At 49.2% G+C, this 19,324-nt stretch overlaps 1 protein-coding gene across 1 annotated transcript; it reads left to right on the top strand.

Annotated features, from left to right (window-relative positions):
* Window positions 1-48: 48 nt before the first annotated feature.
* On the top strand, window positions 49-19,153 carry nrps1 (nonribosomal peptide synthase Pes1; the record flags this gene model as incomplete). Its single annotated transcript, XM_073718031.1, has 9 exons — window positions 49-531; window positions 586-1,002; window positions 1,103-1,402; window positions 1,453-4,479; window positions 4,528-14,094; window positions 14,144-14,792; window positions 14,846-15,135; window positions 15,190-16,458; window positions 16,517-19,153. 9 exons carry the CDS (start codon window positions 49-51, stop codon window positions 19,151-19,153), a joined length of 18,639 nt encoding a protein of 6,212 aa, XP_073564626.1.
* Window positions 19,154-19,324: the final 171 nt, after the last annotated feature.

The following is a 19,324-nucleotide window of genomic DNA, read 5'->3' as shown; positions in this document are numbered from 1 at the left end:
TTGATTGAATTTCTATACCTGCTCTTATACCTACAGCTCACCCGAAAAATGGCTCAGCATGCACAGTGCTTCCTACCTAGCTTTGGTGCCTCGTCTGACGGCCATAAACGCCCGGTTTCGATCAAAGTAAGAACGAGTCTAACGCAAAACCTCAAGTTACTTTCTGCTTTCGAACAGAGTTCCCTGGGTCCGCTGTTAAAGACAGTGTGGGGCTTGCTACTTTGTCGGTATACTGGGTTGCAGGATGTTTGCTTCGGATATCTACTCCACGGTGCTGGGCCCCATTCGTCGGACACCGAAAGGCTGTTGACGTGCCACCTTACCCTCAACGAGAGCGATACTATTCGAACCGTCTTGAAGAAATTCGACGTGGGGAACAGCATCGACGAGGATATTGATGGCCGAGGCTCTAGCGTCAACAGTGATGTTTATTCGCTGTTCAATACCGTGGTCATGGTACGAGTGTGCGGTGATCGTGCCAAGGGAGGGACTTCTGTACGACCATTACTACCGACCATCCTTCCAGAGGAGGTAAGTTGTATCCAGCAAGTCTGGTCATGATACGATGGTCTAACCATATTCTAGTGTCGCGCTAGACTCCAAGTGAAAGTGTTGCAGAATGATATTCGCATCTTTCTGGAATGGTGGAACACCCAGATTTCCTCCATGCAAATGGAGAGCGTTGCTGTTTACTTTGAGCATCTGCTTGAGCAAGCCCTCTTCAACCAAGACATAGCCACACAGCAGACAGCTCGCCTCCTGGAGCATGATTGGGCACGGATCTGCAGGTTCAACTCCGTGTTACCAGAAAGCTGTGACCGTTGTATCCACGAGATTATTCATGAACGGGCCCATCTTCATCCTCAGAAGGAGGCTGTATGTGCATGGGATGGGAATCTCACATACGAGAAGCTGGACTACCTTGCCACCAAGCTTGCACTTTACTTACGGGCTCACGGGGTTGGCCTTGAAAATCGCGTGGCCCTCTGTTTTGATAAGTCGGTAGGTCTCCTACATCTGTTAGCACATTTCATTACCCCAAATAACCCCAGATGGCAATCATGAAACACCACTTCCCGAGTTCGATTAACTAACAGTCTAGAAATGGAATGTTGTGGCAATGCTCGGTGTGCTCAAAGCTGGAGGCACATTTGTTCCCCTCGACCCGGCGCATCCAACCCCTCGTTTACGGGCTCTTGCGGAGTCAGTAGATGCAAGAATCATGATCTGTTCCCAAAATAGAGTGGAGCGTCTGAGTAAAGTGGTAGAAGATCTCATACCACTGGATGAGCAATTATTCCACGACATTTCTCTCCCACCAGGGGAGGTGATTCGGCAAGATGTCAGAAGCAATAATGCGGCATATGTGATCTTCACCTCAGGGTCGACTGGGCAGCCAAAGGTGAGCTGCTTGAATGCTAATTCTAACGTTTTCATGCTGATGTTGCTTAGGGTACGCTGCTTGAGCATAAGGCTTTCGTCTCCGCAGCTGTCGCTTACGGACCGGGGATGGACATGGATGCAGATTGTCGGATGCTGCAATTTGCTGCTCATACCTTCGATGCAAGCCTTTTTGAGTCCGTATCGCCGCTGATACACGGGGGCTGCGTATGTATTCCAGGCGACGGGGAGCGCCTGAACGACGTAATCCAGGCAATAAACAGGATGAAGGTTAATGTTCTCACCTTAACGCCATCATTTGCAAGATTCATCAGCCCGTCGAGCATTCCCGGCGTCAAGACTATCATCCTGGTTGGAGAGGCGATGTCCAAGAGTGACCTGGAAACTTGGTCCCATATTAATCTTGTCAATGGATACGGCCCAACAGAGAGTGCGATTTGTGCTGCGCTGAATTCAAACATCCAAAAGAACTCCGACTGCCGAGAAATAGGACTACCAAAGGGCGTAAACTTTTGGCTGGTGGACCCAGAAGATCACAATTGCCTTGTTCCTGTCGGCAGTCCTGGTGAACTACTTCTTGAGGGTCCAACTCTAGCGCGTTGCTACCTGAACGATCCTCTGAAAACAGATGCGGCCTTTATCTATAATCCTCTTTGGGCGCAGCTTGACTCAAGTCAGAACTCTCGCAGATTCTATAAGACAGGTGATATGGTAAGGTATAACTCTGATTCTGGCTCACTGCTATTTATAGGAAGGAAAGACTCACAGATCAAACTCCATGGGCAAAGAATCGAGTTGGGAGAGATTGAGAACAATATCAATACGCTCCGAAAGGTTCAACATTGCCTGGCGTTTTCTTACAAATCTGGATCCGCAAAGGGCAAAATAGTCGCTGTGGTATCCCTGCACCATGAATCGTCTTCTCCGGCTATACTTTTCAAGCTCTTACCACGTCAAGCAAAAACTCAAGTGGTTGTAGACTTTCGAGAGCAACTGTCTAAGTGTCTTCCCATTTCTATGATCCCTACGGTCTGGATCTGTGTGGAGGCTCTGCCACTGCTCCCATCCGGAAAATTGAACAGAAAAGAGATCATCGACTGGGCATCTAGTGAACTGAACAGATCATCAGGATTGAAACATGAACCAGAACATGAGAGCACGACAAGCTTGTCTGCTATACTTTCGGAGACGACTATCGAAGATCGACTCGCGTCCATTTGGAGTCGAGTTCTTGATATCCCTCAGCGCAGAATCAGCCTCGAGGAGGGGTTTTTGAGCCTTGGTGGTGACTCTATTGCGGCTATGACTTGTATGGGATATTGCAAGAAACAAGGAATGGGAGTGACGGTGCAAGATGTGTTGCAAAGCCAGTCAATACGAGATTTAGCCACGCGTGTTAAAGATATCGATCGTCGCGCGGTGTACCAGGAAATGGCAGAAGAGCCGTTTGACCTATCCCCAATTCAAAAACTTCACTTCAGAATCCGTGCAGAAGGACAGGGATACTTCAATCAGAGCATACGGACTCGCGTGAATCGAAGTGTCAGTGCTGACGATCTGCGGCCAGCTATTGAAACGTTGGTCAAGCGTCACTCTATGCTTCGAGCGAGGCTCGTTGAAAGTACTGACAAACAACTCCCTCGACAACGGATTACGGAAGAGCTGGATACATGCTATCGGCTACGAGTGCACAATGCTACGCAGCGGTTGGATATGGAAACTGCTATTGCGGCGAGTCAGTCAAGCATTAATGCCTTCAGAGGACCCGTCTTATCTGTGGACCTTTTCCACGGTACTGATAATAATTGCTTTTTGTCGATGGTCGCTCATCATTTGGTGGTTGACATTGTCTCGTGGCGAGTCATCCTAGAGGATCTGGAAGATATTCTATTTCATCCTGAAGAGAAAACCCCTTTGCCGTCTCTTCCATTCTCTAGGTGGTGCCATCTCCAGGATGAGCGGACAAGAACCTTGAATGAAGCCCTGGAAGATGTACCAGCACCTAACTTTGCGTACTGGGGCATGGAGGGGAAGTTAGCGAAGTACGGAGATGCCACCTGCCAAACGCTGAAGCTTGACTCAGATGATTCTCATATCGTTCTCACGAGTTGCCATGGAAGCCTGGGTACGGAACCAATTGACATTCTGCTCGCGTCACTTTTGCATGCATTTGGGCAAACATTCACAGACCGACGCCTGCCAGTGATCTATAACGAAGGGCACGGAAGAGAGTCCTGGGACTCGAGCATCGATATATCCCGCACCGTTGGCTGGTTTACAACGCTTCTTCCAGTCACGATAGAGAGCAAAGCGGGGGATGACCCAGTTGAGACTCTCGTGCTTGTGAAGGACCTTCGCAGGCGCATCTCTGACAATGGCAGACAGCGCTTTGCGAACCTTATGTCTGCATCATTAGAAAACGGGGAAAAGGAACACCATTGCCCAATGGAGATTACCTTCAACTATGTCGGCCAACATCGTGATTTGCAAACACAAGACGGCTTGTTTCAATTGATGGATCAGATGGCTGGTGAAACGGGTGGCGGCGGAGGTGCCTCAGACTTCGGAGAGGATACTCCTCGCTTCGCACTGTTCGAGATATCCGCACTTGCTGTAAACGGCGAACTCCGTTTTATATTCTCTTTCAGCAAGCACATACAGCTTAGAGAGAAGGTTCTCTCTTGGATCTCTGCCTGCGGTGACGTGCTAAGATCGCTTGGGAAGAGACTCATGTCTCTATCAAAAAGACCAACCTTGAGTGACTATCCGATGCTTTCTTTCACGTATCCAGAGCTCGATGTCATGTTCTCAAGGATACTGCCAAGAGTTGGAGTACACACTGCAGACTTGATTGAGGATATCTATCCCTGCTCTCGTATGCAACAAGGAATCCTGCTTGCCCGCTCCCTTGACAGCTCCCTGTATGCGGTTCAAGACACTTATGAAGTCAGAGGTTCAGATGGTGAACCCGATCTCGCGAGGCTTTTGGATGCATGGAAGTCGGTTGTTGCTCGTCATGCGATGTTACGAACTCTGTTTGTTGAGAATCTCACTAGTCGGAATTTGTTTTCTCAAGTGGTATTGAAATCTTACGATGCATCCCCGGTTCTTCTGAGTTGCGTTCAGGACAGCGACGTGGCGTCGGCTTTCGACAGTCAGAGTTCGGTAATCTACAACGAGCGCCAGCCGCATAATCGGCTTACAATCTGCCAAACAGCAACTGGCAGGTTATTCTTACGATTAGAGTTGAGCCACGCGGCGATGGATGGTACCTCTATCTCGATTATCCTCAAGGACCTTCAGCTTGCGTACGATGGAAGGCGTGACTATCATAGACCATTGTTCAAGAGTTACCTGCAATATCTGCGCAGCTTGACCCTGGAATCAAGCATCGACTACTGGCGCACGTATCTGGCCGATATCGAACCCTGCTTATTTCCGACACTAAACGATGGCCGACCTGTGATGAAGAAGACACTCAGAAGCATGAAACTCAACTTCAACCTTTTCACCCAGCTTCAAGCCATTTGCGAGGAGAAACACCTGACTCTGTCGACTGCCTTTACTGCTGCCTGGGGGCTTACTATTCGTCCTTTTTGCAACACGGATGATGTCTGCTTCAGCTACCTTACCTCTTTGAGGGATTCACCTGTCGAAGATATTGAATCGATGGTCGGACCAATTATCAACCTCCTGGCATGCCGAATGCGGGTTTCTAGAGATGATGCGCTTGGAGATATCTTGCAAAGCGTCCAGAACGACTTTATGCAGCAATTATCTCATAACAGCCTTTCATTTATCGATATCCTGCATGAACTAAAGGTTTCCGACACGGCACTCTTTAACACCGGAATTTCATATCAGAAAGCGGCGAAGACGGACACACAGTCTAAATCTGGGATAAGCTTCTCTCGGATTGGCAAGATTCACGACCCTGCTGAATACCCTGTGTTTGTCAACGTTCTGGCCTCGGATAAGGAGGTAGAAATTGAGCTAAACTACTGGACAGACACCCTGTGCGAGGAACAGGCGGAGAACATCTCTAGTATATACGTCAAGTCTCTGGAGGACATTGTCCGCCAGCATGATCAGAAGTTAGGTCGCCTGGATAGCCTGAGCGAGTGGAATAAGCAGCGCATCCGAAAGTGGAACAAGCAATCTGCCGATGAAACAGATGTTTGTATCCACGATGTACTTCTCGAGAGGGCTGTGTCCTTGCCCGATGCACCCGCCATCATTGGGCCGGATGGCTGTCTTACCTACGTTGATCTTGAACAACTCTCGTCTGAGCTAGCGTTTTATCTCAGAGATATTGGGGTAGGAAAGGGAGTTCCAGTACCAATATTTTGCGAAAGGTCCATCTGGCAGATTGTGGCTATTCTCGCAGTTTTGAAGGCAGGGGGGATATGTGTTCCTCGAGACGAGACTCTGCCAATACGTGGCCTGGACGAGTGGCTAACCGAGAATGGTGCGCATGCTGCTATAGCCTCTCCCTCTGGGGCAGAGCTACTTGAGGGGGAATTTCCGATTGTCGTTGCCCTTGACGAAGCTTCCATTGAGTTTCTGCGATCACCAAGCCCTATTAATGATCTTCAGACTCAATCCTCCGAAGGAAGCTATGTCGTGCTGTTAACTGATGGAATCAATACTTCCTTACCTATCGTCCTAAGTCAAGCCGCAATTTTGGCCCGAGCAAAGGTTTTTGCTTCTGCAGTCAAGATGGATGCAACGACCAGAACATTTCAGTATGCACCCAATACCTCTGACATGTTCATCCAGGAAATGTTTGGCACTCTTATACATGGAGGATGTCTATGCATACCTCAAAGCATCTCTACAAGCGGACTGTCAGATGCAATCAACGCGACAAATGCAAGCCTTGTGGCACTTACACCATCAATGGCCTCACTTATCAGACCCGCTGAAGTCCCGTGTATTCAGGTACTCGCGTTGTTTGGTGAGATCGTACCAAGCCATATTCGACAAGTATGGGCCGAGCACACTCAAGTTTACTGTTTCCTCGGAGCACCCGAGTGCTCCTCAACCTGTACCCAGCTATCTAGTTCTGGTGCACTGCCCACTCTCAAAACAAATGCGGGTTATTTCTCATGGCTTGTTGATCCGTCAGACTCTGCTCGTCTGGTTCCTGTGGGATGCGTTGGCGAGCTAGTGATCGAAGGCTCTGGCGTTTCCCAAGGCTATCTGTACGACGATGAGCAAACGAAAGATAGGTTCGTTGACAACGAGCGTCAAATTGTGGTTCAGCCGGTTGGGCCCTACACTCTGTCCCCAAAGTCACGCAGGCCGTTGTTCAAAACAAAACTAATGGCTCGCTACAACTCGGACGGCTCTTTAGTCTACCTAGGGCGAAAAGGTGACGTGCCGGATCAATGGCTGCCAATGATTGCTCTTGAAGTCGAACAGCTGCTTGCCACTATGGATATACCTGGACATCGAGGTATTGTAGAGGTGGTTGAGCTGTGCCACGAAGAACGCACAGAGCATTCGATCGTCATTTTCCTGCTACCGACGGATGGCCAACCAGCAACAACCGAGGACGATAATACAAGAGCCGCGTTTGCCAGAACCTCTAGTGACTTCCAGCAACAGATAGCAAAGGTACACACCTATCTGGCTTCTTCACTACCTATGAGCCAGGTTCCTGGCTTATACATTCCTGTTAATGATTTACCACTAACACCGCTGGGAATCGTGGATCGCACGTTTCTCAGAAAAGAGGCGCGAGCCCTCCCGGTAGGCTCTTTGCTCGAGTACAATATCAAAAGACTCGGAGAGTACTGGCGAGATGAGCTAGAGAAGCCATCGTTGATGGGACAGTCCCTGGTCCAGTCACTTATCACCTCAGAACCACCAGAGCCGAAGATGCTTGATCTAGGTACCAAGATAACTTGGGGTGGCGCTCTTCAAAGAGACGTGGCGCAGTCTGCCCTGCTGTGTGCATGGGCATTGGCAATTAGCAGCTATACGCAACGTGAAGACATCATTCTTGGTGAGCTGCTGGTGCCCGCTGGTCATGACCGGTTAACAGAAGGTGGTCTGTCGCTAGCAGAAATAATTCCTCGAAGAATTCGAATCAAGAAGACGGATACCCTCACTGAGCTTCTGGATCAGATGGAGCGTTTCATAAAAGTGGCTGAGCCATTCGCTAGAGCTCCCCTTTCAGTCATCAGGAATCTGAGTGCGGATTGTGCTCGGGCCACAAGCTTTGAAACAGCATTATGTATTTCGCCAACAGACGTGGCCAAGCAGTCATCGCACCTGGAGACATTGGAAACTCAGACGATACACTACGAGAACCTTGTGTGCCCGCTTGCGGTATTCTGTGGCGTCGACGACAATGGAGTATACCTGGCGGCTCGATATGATGATAGGGCCCTGTACCAGTCGCAGGTCGAACGATTACTTGCTTTGTTCTGCGAGTTTCTGGATGCCATGAGATCCACAAACATTGCGACCGAAAAGCTCATTGACGTTGCAGCAAAGGGAGAAAGTCTTCAAGTCTTTAATGACACGATCAAATATTGGAAGGAGAAACTGGCCGACGTGGAGCCATGTCTATTCCCAAGGCTGAGCCCAAGGGCGGTGCAGAAAGATTTTAACACTGAAAGTTTGAGACTGTCAAGTGCAGCAAAAATACAGCGGGCCTGCAAAGCTTCAGCGATAACTCCCAACGTCTTTTTCCAGGTTGTGTGGGCTTTGGTTCTTCGCTGCTATACAGGCATGGAGGAGGTCTGCTTTGGATACTATGTCCCGAACAAGAAAGCATTGGCTAGTATTATGCCTTGCCGACTCAATCTGAATGACACCCAGGAGCTTCGAGGTGTTCTACAAACGAGCAACAAAGATACCGAACGGATGCTCAAGCACCAGATGTCGCTCTTCGAAATCCACCGCGCCATTGGCTCTGAGAGCTCTCCAATCTTCAATACTGTCTTCCGATACAAGAAGGGTTTTACAGAAGTACCTGCATTCAACATCACCACTTCTCCCCTAGCCGACGATGGCAGGACTCCATATCTTCTGATCGTCGGTGTCAGTTTCTCTGGACCCACTGCAGAAGTCAACTTTGAGTATGATCCATCGAGCTTTTCCAGAACTGATATTGGCAATATCATTGATGCATATGAGTGCACTCTCCATTCGGCACTCACAATCTTTGACCAAGGGCGTCTTATCAGGGATGTTGAGTTTATCGGCCCTCGCTCTCTTCAGGAGCTGAACGCATGGAACGCAACTCTTCCCGATCACCCGAAGCGATGTGCGCACACAATCATTCAACAACAGATGTTTGCACGTCCCTCGGCTCCAGCTATATGTTCTTGGGACGAAAACTTTACGTACACACAGCTGGACTCTGTGTCAACTAAGCTTGCACACCACCTGAGAGAACATGGCGTTAAGTCCGAAGTCTTCGTCGGGTTATGTTTTGAGAAGTCGGCGTGGGCAGTCATCTCACAGGTTGCTGTCCTCAAAGCTGGTGGGGTTTTTGCATCTCTGGATTATTCTCAGCCTGAAAGCCGCCTGAAAAGTCTTGTTCAGGATCTCAAGGCGCCGGTTGTACTGTGCTCGACTCGATACCTCGAGAAAGTATCCCGCATCTGCAGGTCTGCACTTCCTGTGAGCCGAAGAGTCCTCGATCAGATCCCCGAGCCAATGGCACACCAAAGGCTACCAGTATCAAAGATTGATAACGCAGCCTATGCGGTGTTCACATCTGGAACTACCGGGAAGCCGAAAGTGACCGTGCTTCAACATTCTGCACTGGGGGTGGCGTCTATAACCCTTGCAGATCGCCTAGGAATCAACACAGAAACTAGAGCACTTCAGTTCTCGAGCTTTATATTCGACTTGAGTGTGTTTGAGACAGTGATCATTTTTATGATAGGAGGTTGCGTTTGCATCCCAAGCGAAGAGGAGCGGCTGAATGACGTGGCAGGTGCGATTAGAAGAATGGAGGTTAACTTCATGAGTACAACGCCGTCCGTTAGCGCTGCAATGGACCCTAGTACAGTCCCAACCTTGAGAACAATTCTCAACGGAGGTGAGAAGCTTACAGAAGCCCAAATCGCCCGTTGGGCAGATCGGCGGTTTTTCAACGCCTACGGACCATCTGAAGCGACCATCATCGCCACAGCGATATTGAAGGTTGGTCATGATGGAAAACGACTTGATGATGATAGTAACTGCATTGGAAGTGCGGTCTCTGGCAGATCTTGGATTGTCGATCCACATAACTACAACCGACTTCTTCCTGTTGGTGCCGCAGGAGAGCTAGTATTGGAAGGGCACAGCATTGCGCGTGGTTATCTAAACAACGACAAGAAAACGAAAGATTCCTTCATCGCGCAGCCTCAATGGTGTCGCCAGGCAGGACTTAGATCTATGTTTCAACAGACTCACCGGATGTATCGCACTGGAGATCTGGTTCGTTATAAATCAGATGGAAACATCTGCTTCATTTCTCGCATGGATACCCAGGTCAAGCTGAATGGGCAACGCATCGAACTAGGCGAGATCGAGCAGCAGTGTGCTATACTCTCGCCGGCTGGCACACAGGTGGCTGTCGATATCGTGATACCTGAAAGCCGAACGGTAGGGAAAGCCCTCGCTGCTTTCTATACTGTCGAAGGACATGATGGTCACAGTGAGATGCCGAAAAGCGGTGTCTTGTCAGATATTCTCCTTCAACAATCTGACTACACCGGAACAGTGACTGGAAAGCTACACAACTCTCTGATAAAGGTCCTACCGCAGATCATGATACCTAAGCTGTATTTCCCCATTCGATACATACCTCTGGGCCCCACCGGCAAGCTTGACCGCAGAGGATTGCAGAACATGGTTCAATCTCTCTCCAAGGAGCAACTCAAGCCTTATATGGCGCTGAGTACTGAGCCGGGTATGGCGACGGAGCAAGCGGCGGAGTCCGTCCTTCGCGATCTTTGGGGCGAGGTTCTAGACGTCGAGGCAAATTCGATCAGTCTCGAAGACAGCTTTTTCAGTCTAGGGGGCGATTCGTTCTCTGCTATGAAGCTGGTTGGAGTTGCAAGATCCCATGATATCTCCCTAACAGTGGCGAAGGTATATGAGCATCCTGTCCTGGCGGACATGACGAAGTGCTGCGAGGCTTTCGAGGACGCCGAGGAGAAGCAGATTATTGAGCCATTTAGTCTTGTTCGTGGATCGGCATCAACCTCTAGCATCTTGGGGGAGGTCTCCGACCAGTGTGGCATACCGAAGGAGTCTATTTCGGACATATACCCCTGCAGCGCGGTGCAGGAAGGTTTGCTTACTCTCTCAATCCGGCAAAAAGGAGCCTATGTTGCTCGAGCCCGCTACAAGCTGTCCGCAAATGTCGACCTCAATCGATTTAGAGCTTCCTGGCAGCAAGTTGTCGAGGAGTTCGACATACTTCGAACAAGGATTATCCATACTGAAGTTGCCGGGTTCCTCCAAGTTGTTCTCAAGAAAGAACAAATTTCCTGGACCTTTGAGACGTCTTTTGATGATTTGTCTCAAGAGAGTCTTGACAGTAACGGGGGCTCGCTAGCCAAGTACGCCATTGTTCAACAAGGACCCTCAGTACGCTATTTCGCTTGGACCGTTCACCATGCCCTCTATGATGGGTGGAATGCTCCGCAGATGCTGAAGAGGGTTGAAGATATTTACTACGGGTCACCGGCTGCGAGTCTGGTTGTTCCATACAAGTTCTTCATACAGCATCTGGCTCAGCGAGATATGGTGCAATCGGACAATTTCTGGATGTCATATCTTGACGGGCTGTCGTTCATTCCGTTTCCCCCACAGCCAAACAAAGACTCCAGGACTGTCAACAAAAAGAATATTCAAAGAGGCGAGGTGGATCTATCAAGAGCTGCTGGGGCTGCTGATATCACGGTAGCTGAGATGATTCGAGCTGCTTGGGCCCTTGTGCTTTCTGTTCATACCAGTAGCAGTGATGTATGCTTTGGCGAAACCCTGATGGGCAGGAACATTGACATGCCGGGTATTGCGGACGTTACGGGACCAGTACTCACAACAGTGCCGATGCGCATACAGGTCGACAACACGCTCCCAGTGACTAAGTATCTGCGTAATGTGCGTGAGACCACGACAGCCATGATTCCTCATCAGCATTCCGGACTTCAAAGAATACGAAATCTCAGCAGCGACGCAGCTCTTGCATGCAACTTCCAAAATCTGCTCGTCATACAATCGAATGATGACCAACTCGACAGCAATATCTGGATTTCGGAGAATGAAGAAATTCGAAGCGACTTCTTGACTCACTCCCTTGTTGTTCAATGCCAACTATCCGAATCGAAAGTTTGTATCCAAGCTCATCATGACGAATCCGCGCTCCACACATGGCAAGCGGAAAGACTTATTAGGCAGTTCTGCTTTGTGCTCGAGCAGCTACTCATGACCCCAGCGGGAAGTGCAACGATCGTGAGTGACATTGATGTCGCTAGTCCGTTGGATAAGCAGGATATTGCTGGCTGGAACCAGAGACAGGTTCTGCGCGTCGACAGATGCTCGCATGATGTTATTCGCGAGCTTTCTTTTGCACAGCCGCAAGCCCCTGCGATCTGCTCATGGGATGGGGAGCTTAACTATAAGGAGATGATGGATCTTGCTTCATCCTTTGCGTCATACCTTGTTTCTTGTGGAGTTGGACCTGAAACCTTCGTTCCTATTTGCATGGACAAGTCTGTTTGGGCCATCGTTACAATCATGAGTGTTTTACTCGCTGGAGGGGCCTTTGTTCCGCTCGACCCATCGCACCCAACGACGCGGCATAAGGAAATTCTAGAAGAGATTGAGGCGGATATGATGCTTTGCACTCCACAGTATCGAAGCCGCTACCTCGGCTCTGTGAGCACGATAATACCTGTTTCGAAGGCCACATTCACAGCCCACAGCTCAACCACAAAAGGTTGGACAGCGTCAGAAAGATCTACCCCGTCAAATGCCGCGTATGCTATCTTTACATCAGGGAGCACAGGGCGCCCGAAAGGAATTATCATTGACCATGGCGCACTTTGTAGCAGTGTCATGGCATTCGCCCCAATTGTGGATATGAATAACGATTCCCGTGTTTTCCAATTCGGGTCCCTCAGCTTCGATGCCTTTATTCTGGAGGTGCTTGCTACCCTCATGCAAGGCGGCTGCATTTGTGTTCCGAGCGAGGATGAAAGATTGAATGATATTGCAGGTGCTATACAACGGATGGAAGTTTCGTGGACCTTCCTAACGCCGTCTCTTGCATCTATTCTTGAGCCGTCATCTGTACCTTCCCTGAAAGTGCTTACATGCGGCGGAGAGAAATTGTCCCGTGAAGTGGTGGAGAAATGGAAACATCATGTGAAGTTCTTCGGAGGCTACGGGCCCACCGAAACTGTTGTCTTTGCAGTGATTGCTACCGACTTCATCAATCATGATTTTGCCTGCATTGGGTACGGTATACCGAGTACCCTAACCTGGATTGTCGACCCTGATGACCACAATCGCCTTACGCCTCTGGGAGCTGTCGGAGAACTCGCCCTGGAAGGACCAGCTCTTGCAAGAGAGTACCTCAAAAATCCTAAAAAGACAGCAGAGGCTTTTGTTATAGACCCAGCTTGGATCAAAAACTTTTCAAGCGAGATATATTCACCCAGACGAATATACAAAACCGGGGATCTTGTCAAATATAACTCGGACGGCACGATAGAATACATCGGCCGCAAGGATCACCAAGTAAAGGTGCACGGACAGCGCATGGAGCTTGGAGAAATTGAGCATCGTCTTCTTGAGAATCAGAATGTTCGTCATGGCCTGGTATTGCTTCCCCAAACAGGACAGCTCAAACAGAAACTGGTAGGAGTGGTATCTTTGAAGACGCTTACCGCGGACTCTAGCATGGCTTCGGGTGCCTGTGAGCTCGTGAGCCACAAGGACATGGTGAAATCAGGACACCAGGAAACCATCACGATCCAGAAAGAGATGGAGGCTCACTTGCCGACATACATGGTCCCCCAAGTTTGGACGGTGGTCAAGAGCATCCCAATGCTTGTGTCTGGTAAGCTCGACAGGAAACGAGTTACTGGCTGGCTTGAGAATCTTGAAGAATCCATCTACGAGCGCATCATGCAGGACTACGACAATCTAACACCGGAGACTTCTGAAGAAGAACAGGAAGAAGAAGGGGACGAAACTAAAGCACTTCTTCAAGAGATTCTTGCCCAAATTCTGAACCTTCCATTGCAGAAGATCGACCCAGCTCGATCGTTCATCAGCTTGGGAGGAGATAGCATCACCGGGATGTCTGTCGTATCGAAGGCTCGCAAGCGTGGGCTGAATCTTTCACTCAATCGTGTTCTTCAGACCAAGTCTTTGGATGAACTTGCAGAATGTTGTCAGACAGCACCGGTGCCCAGGCAGAGAAAGAGCGAGGTTGAGTCGGCGGTTCCGTTCGGACTCTCTCCAATTCAGCAGTTATTCATGCGTTTGACATCAGCTGTTCCCAAAGATCAGGCACGGTTCAATCAGAGCATCACTGTCCGAGTGACTCGAAAGATTCAGAAGACTGTGATTGAGGATGCTATTCGGGCTACGGTCCGGAAGCACTCAATGTTGAGGGCTCGTTTTAACAAGACTCGAGATGGGTACCGGCAGCAAACCATAACAGATGTGAGTACGTTGCCTTCAGTGAGAGTGTAAAGCTAACCGCTTTATGCAGGATATCGAGTCATCCTATAGGTTTCGAAGCTACTCTCTAAACAGCTTTTCTGAACTTCCCGGAAAAGTCGCTGTCACCCAATGTTGCCTGGACGTTCAGTCTGGGCCTGTCTTTGCTGCGAATCTTTTTGACGACGGTAAACAGCAGGTACTATTCCTCGTGGCGCATCATCTCTGCATAGATGTCGTTTCTTGGCGTATCGTTCTCCAAGAGCTTGAAGATTTCGTGAACACAGGATCGCTATCTGCAGAGATGCCACTGCCGTTCCAATCCTGGTGCAAAGTACAAGTTGAGAATAGTAAGATTACAAGCAAGCGCTTAGAAACTCACTGCGAGATACCGGACTTGAAATACTGGGGTATGGATCGCGCACCGAACAGCTATGGCCATGTCAAGATGGATGCTTTCATCTTGGATAGCGAGGTCACTGCGCTGGTCTCTCGAGAGTGTCATCGGGCCCTTCGGACAGAGACGATTGAGGTTCTACTTGCTGCCGTTGTTTACTCATTCAGCCGCGTCTTCACCGACAGAGATGTCCCCACAATCTATAATGAGGGCCATGGACGTGAAATTTGGGATTCTTATGATCCATCGGGAACGATTGGTTGGTTCACTACATTGTGTCCTCTTCGCGTTTCAAAGACTTCAGGTTAGTATTCACCATTCTATAAGGAAATTTGTTCAGTACTAATGGCGATCCAGACTTCATCAGTATACTCAAGCGTGTGAAAGACACACGCCGCCAAACTACCAAAGACAGCCGCGCCTTCTTTGCTCACAATGTCCTTCACTCCAATGACAATGGAGTTGCCAACAAGTTTATTGCTCCATTCGAAATCCTATTCAACTACCTCGGCCAAATACAACAACTGGAGAGAGATGGGTCACTATTCCAGCACTACGGTGATGTTTTCGGTGTTGAACCACAGCAGGGAGGAGACATGGGCCCAGAGACACCAAGGCTTTCTCTTTTCGAGATCTCCGCAATGATAGTCAAAGAGCAATTGCAGGTCTCTTTTACTTATAATACTAACATGCGTTACCAGGCTCGAATCCAGACCTGGATATCTGAGTGCAAACGCGTCCTCGAGACCGACATACCAAGTCTCAGAAGCGTTACTTCAGTGCCCACCCTCAGCGATTACCCGCTACTTCCCGTTACCTATGAGGCTCTCGAAGATCTGGCCCGAAGTGTGCTCCCAGGGCTCGGACTAGCAAGCTGGGAGCATGTGGAAGACGTATATCCCTGCTCCCCGATTCAAGAGGGCATCCTTCTCAGTCAACTCAGAGACCCAAATCAATATATCTCTAATGGTATTTTCGAGATGCACTCTTCAAGAAAGGAGAGTGGTATTGATTTAGCAAGACTCAAAGAAGCATGGTCGATGGTCGTCGCTCGCCACCCGATCCTTCGGACGATTTTCATCGACAGCATTCGCAAGGGTGGTTCGTTCGACCAAGTTGTGCTCAAGAACGTGGCCGAGACTGTGGTTACTCTTGAATGCGACAATTTCGATGTTTACGATAAACTTGACGCTGTCCGTCTTGAAGGTGATAACAAGTCTGACTATCTTTATCACCAAGTGGTCTTCTGCAAGACGTCGACAGGACGAGTATTTGTCAAAATTGAGATGAATCATGCTATCATCGATGGTGGATCTATCTCAATCCTGCTGAAGGAGTTGGCGTTAGCCTACAACAGCCAGCTTTCACCTGGACCCGGACCGCTCTTTAGCAACTATATCAGGTACATCAGGGACGAGTCTCAAGCTGAAGCTCTGATCTATTGGAAGCGCCTTCTCTCTGGTATCCGCCCATGCTATTTGCCAGTCAAGGCAGAGATGGATAGCCGTCGACTAGCCGACCGAATGATGGAATTCAATCGGTTCACCGAGCTCCAGCAAGTTTGTGAGACTAACTCAATCACTTTTGCTAATCTATTTCTCGCAACATGGGCTATCGTCCTTCGCAACTCCACGCATTCCGAAGATGTCTGCTTCGGCTACCCTTCTACTGGTCGCGACCTTCCTGTCTCTGGAATACAAGATGCGGTGGGTATCTTCATCAACACGCTGTGCTGCAGGGCGAGATTTCAAGAAGGAGAGACATTGTTGGATGTGTGCAAGTCTGTACAACAGAACCATACTGCTGGCCTTGAGCATCAGCGAGCTTCACTAGCGGAAATTCAGCACGAGCTTGGTATGCAGGGAAAACCTCTGTTCAACACGTGCGTTTCTATACAGAATCACTCTGGCGATGAGATTGAGAAGGGAGGCATACGGTTCGAGTATAAGAGGGCATATGATCCTACGGAGGTAAGATCCGCAGGCAAGAGGTAATATATCTTGGAGACAAGCTAATCATACGATTTAGTATCCCTTGACAATCAACGTCGAAACTGCACGAGGCCGCGAAGGAATTTTATTTAGATATTGGGCAGATGCAATGTCGGAAACTGAAATCGTCGCGCTCGAACAGGCTATGGCTAGGGTCTTTAATGCATTCTTGGAAGACTCAGCAAGAGAACTAGGAAGCTTGAATGCTCGGGAGAGCGGAAACGTTATTAATACGATGCCGCTCGTGGATCTCGCATCACTCGAAAAGGTGGTTGATGAACGTGTCAAAATAATCATCGACCAAATGCTCAGTGAGGGCAAGCTCGCCATTCCTTGGACCAAGGGCAACGATTCAGACTTTTCGAGCGACATGTCCAATCTTGAGCAGGAAATCGAAGAGTCGCTCCAAGAACTTGCGGTTTCCAGGGAAAAGGGCTTTTCAGACTCTATAAAGACCCCTACCGATGAACACAGACTCCCGAATGACACCGAAAAACAATTGTGGAGACTCTGGTGCTTGATTTTGGGGCTACCACCAAACCCTGTCAAATACCGCCACAGTTTCTTTAAATTGGGTGGTGACAGCATCACCGCTATGAAACTGGTTGCAGCAGCAAGAGAGGAGGGGATGGTGTTGAGTGTGGCTGATGTGTTCAGGACACCTGTTTTTGAGAACATGTTGGCCCTTGTTAGCAACAAGAAAAAGCAGGTTCCTTCAAACCTGGTGCAAACTCATAAGGAGAACATTGAGAAGATATTCGGGGACAGACCGATGCTACCGCGGAGTGAGTCTTCTCAAGAGATTTCCATCTTGAAGCCGGTCGAGCTCGATGATACCTCTCTACGGGCAGCGATATCCCCGAAGATCGGGGTCTTCAAGGGAGGCATAGTCGACGTTTTGCCTGTAACAGACTTCCAATCTCTCTCGATCGCCGCAACGATGTTCGAGTCAAGGTGGATGTTGAACTATTTCTACCTCGAGGGCAAGGGGCCGCTGGACATTCGAAGGCTGAGAGAAAGTTTCTTACGCGTTGTCGACGCTTTCGACATTCTTCGCACGGTGTTCGTGTGCTTCCACGGGCAATTCTTCCAGGTGGTTTTACGCAAGATTCGACCAGAAATCTTTGTCCATGAAACGGAGAAGAGCTTGGATGAGTTCACTAAGACTCTCCAGCAGCGCGACAGAGATCGTGCCCCTGGACAAGGCGAGCAATGTGTGCAATTCTATGTGGCGCGGAAAACCAATAGTGAAGAGCACCGAATACTCCTTCGGTTGTCTCACGCACAATTCGACGGGCTTTGCTTGTCAAAGGTCATGATGGCTATTAAAATGGCGTACGAAGGAAGCCCTGTTTCGCCATCGTCGTTCCTGAATTACATGAGACTACTACCTGGTACTATTACACCAGAGCATTACCGGCACTGGACTACCTTACTCAAAGGATCGAGGATGACGGAGATTGTTCAGCGAGACCGAGTCAATACTTTCCAACACATTGGTGGTTTTGCTGAGCAGAAGAAAGTTATCGATATTCCGTCAACAGCTACCGAGAACGTCACTGTCGCAACAGTCATGCAATCAGCTTGGGCAATTACGCTCGCAAAGCTGTGTGCTCAAGATGATGTTGTCTTTGGGCTTACCGTAAATGGCAGGAATGCGGTGCCTGGAGTTGAAAGCATCATCGGACCGTGTCTCAACTTTATCCCAATTAGAGTTCGGTTCAGAGATCGCTGGACGGGGCTGGATCTGTTCCGATTCCTCCAAGACCAGCAAGTTGCGAATATGACATACGAGTCCTTAGGCTTCAGGGAAATCATCCGCCGCTGTACGGACTGGCCTGAGGCGACCTTCTTCACTTCGACAGTGCTTCACCAGAATGTCGACTACGAGGGTGAAATGCAGCTTGACAATACCAACTACAAAATGGGTGGTGCAGGAGTAATTGATAACCTTGCGGACTTTACACTCTTCTCAAAACCAGTTGCTGGTCACCCAACCCAGATCACCGTCTCCATCGGATACTCGATCAAAGGCCCGTTGCATCCCTCATTTGTCTTAAAGGTCCTCGATATGGTTTGTGAGACAGCGCAAAGCCTAGTCGCCAATCCCAACGTCGCACTTCCTTCATCTTCTACACTTCGCTCATTGTCTCACCAACGCGTTGACGATACCCCAAGCAGCACAAGCACCGATACCCTTCTTTCATCACTCAATAACCGCAGCCTATCTGAGATTCTGGGCCATTCAGACCTTCTTACCAAGATCTGGCAGCAAGTCCTACCGCCAAGGTCAAACACAGGCAAAGCACAAACTTCTTTCCAGCTCGACGACTCCTTCTTCCGACTCGGCGGAGATATCATCAATATGGCGCAGCTTGTCTGGATCATTGAGCAAGAGACCGGCTTGCACGTTCGTCTTGAAGATCTTCTCGAGCACTCGACGTTCCTTGGCCAGATGGCCGTACTCGCCTTGTATACTACCAAGCAAAATAGCGAATCTGCCGAGAGCGATGTCGCACCGGCTTATGCTCCGGTGGACACAGTTACTGCTCCTGCGACCGAGCAGGAGATACCACCTCCTACACCCGCGAAGAGCGAGTGGAGTGCCCTAGGCAAGGCCAGGACTCTAGCGAAGAAGATTACCCGCTTAGGTGGACTTTCGACGCGGGTTTAATGTTGTTGATTTGAGGTTGCATTTCCCACAGCATATTTCGGGTTATCTACTTGTATGGCTCGTATAAGGTTTGGCATCATCACTGTTGGTTTGGAGTTGGGTTTGAGTTTAATGCAAGTGTAATCTTATTTTCTTGTTACCTGTCGTCTTGGGGTTCACCATAACTCTGAT

The sequence above is a fragment of the Aspergillus karnatakaensis genome, assembly GCF_047715665.1.
Source record: "Aspergillus karnatakaensis strain CBS 102800 unplaced genomic scaffold BJY04scaffold_96, whole genome shotgun sequence".
NCBI lineage: Eukaryota > Fungi > Ascomycota > Eurotiomycetes > Eurotiales > Aspergillaceae > Aspergillus > Aspergillus karnatakaensis.
Note: the sequence above shows the minus strand (reverse complement) of the source record. Positions and strands in the feature narration are given on the sequence as shown.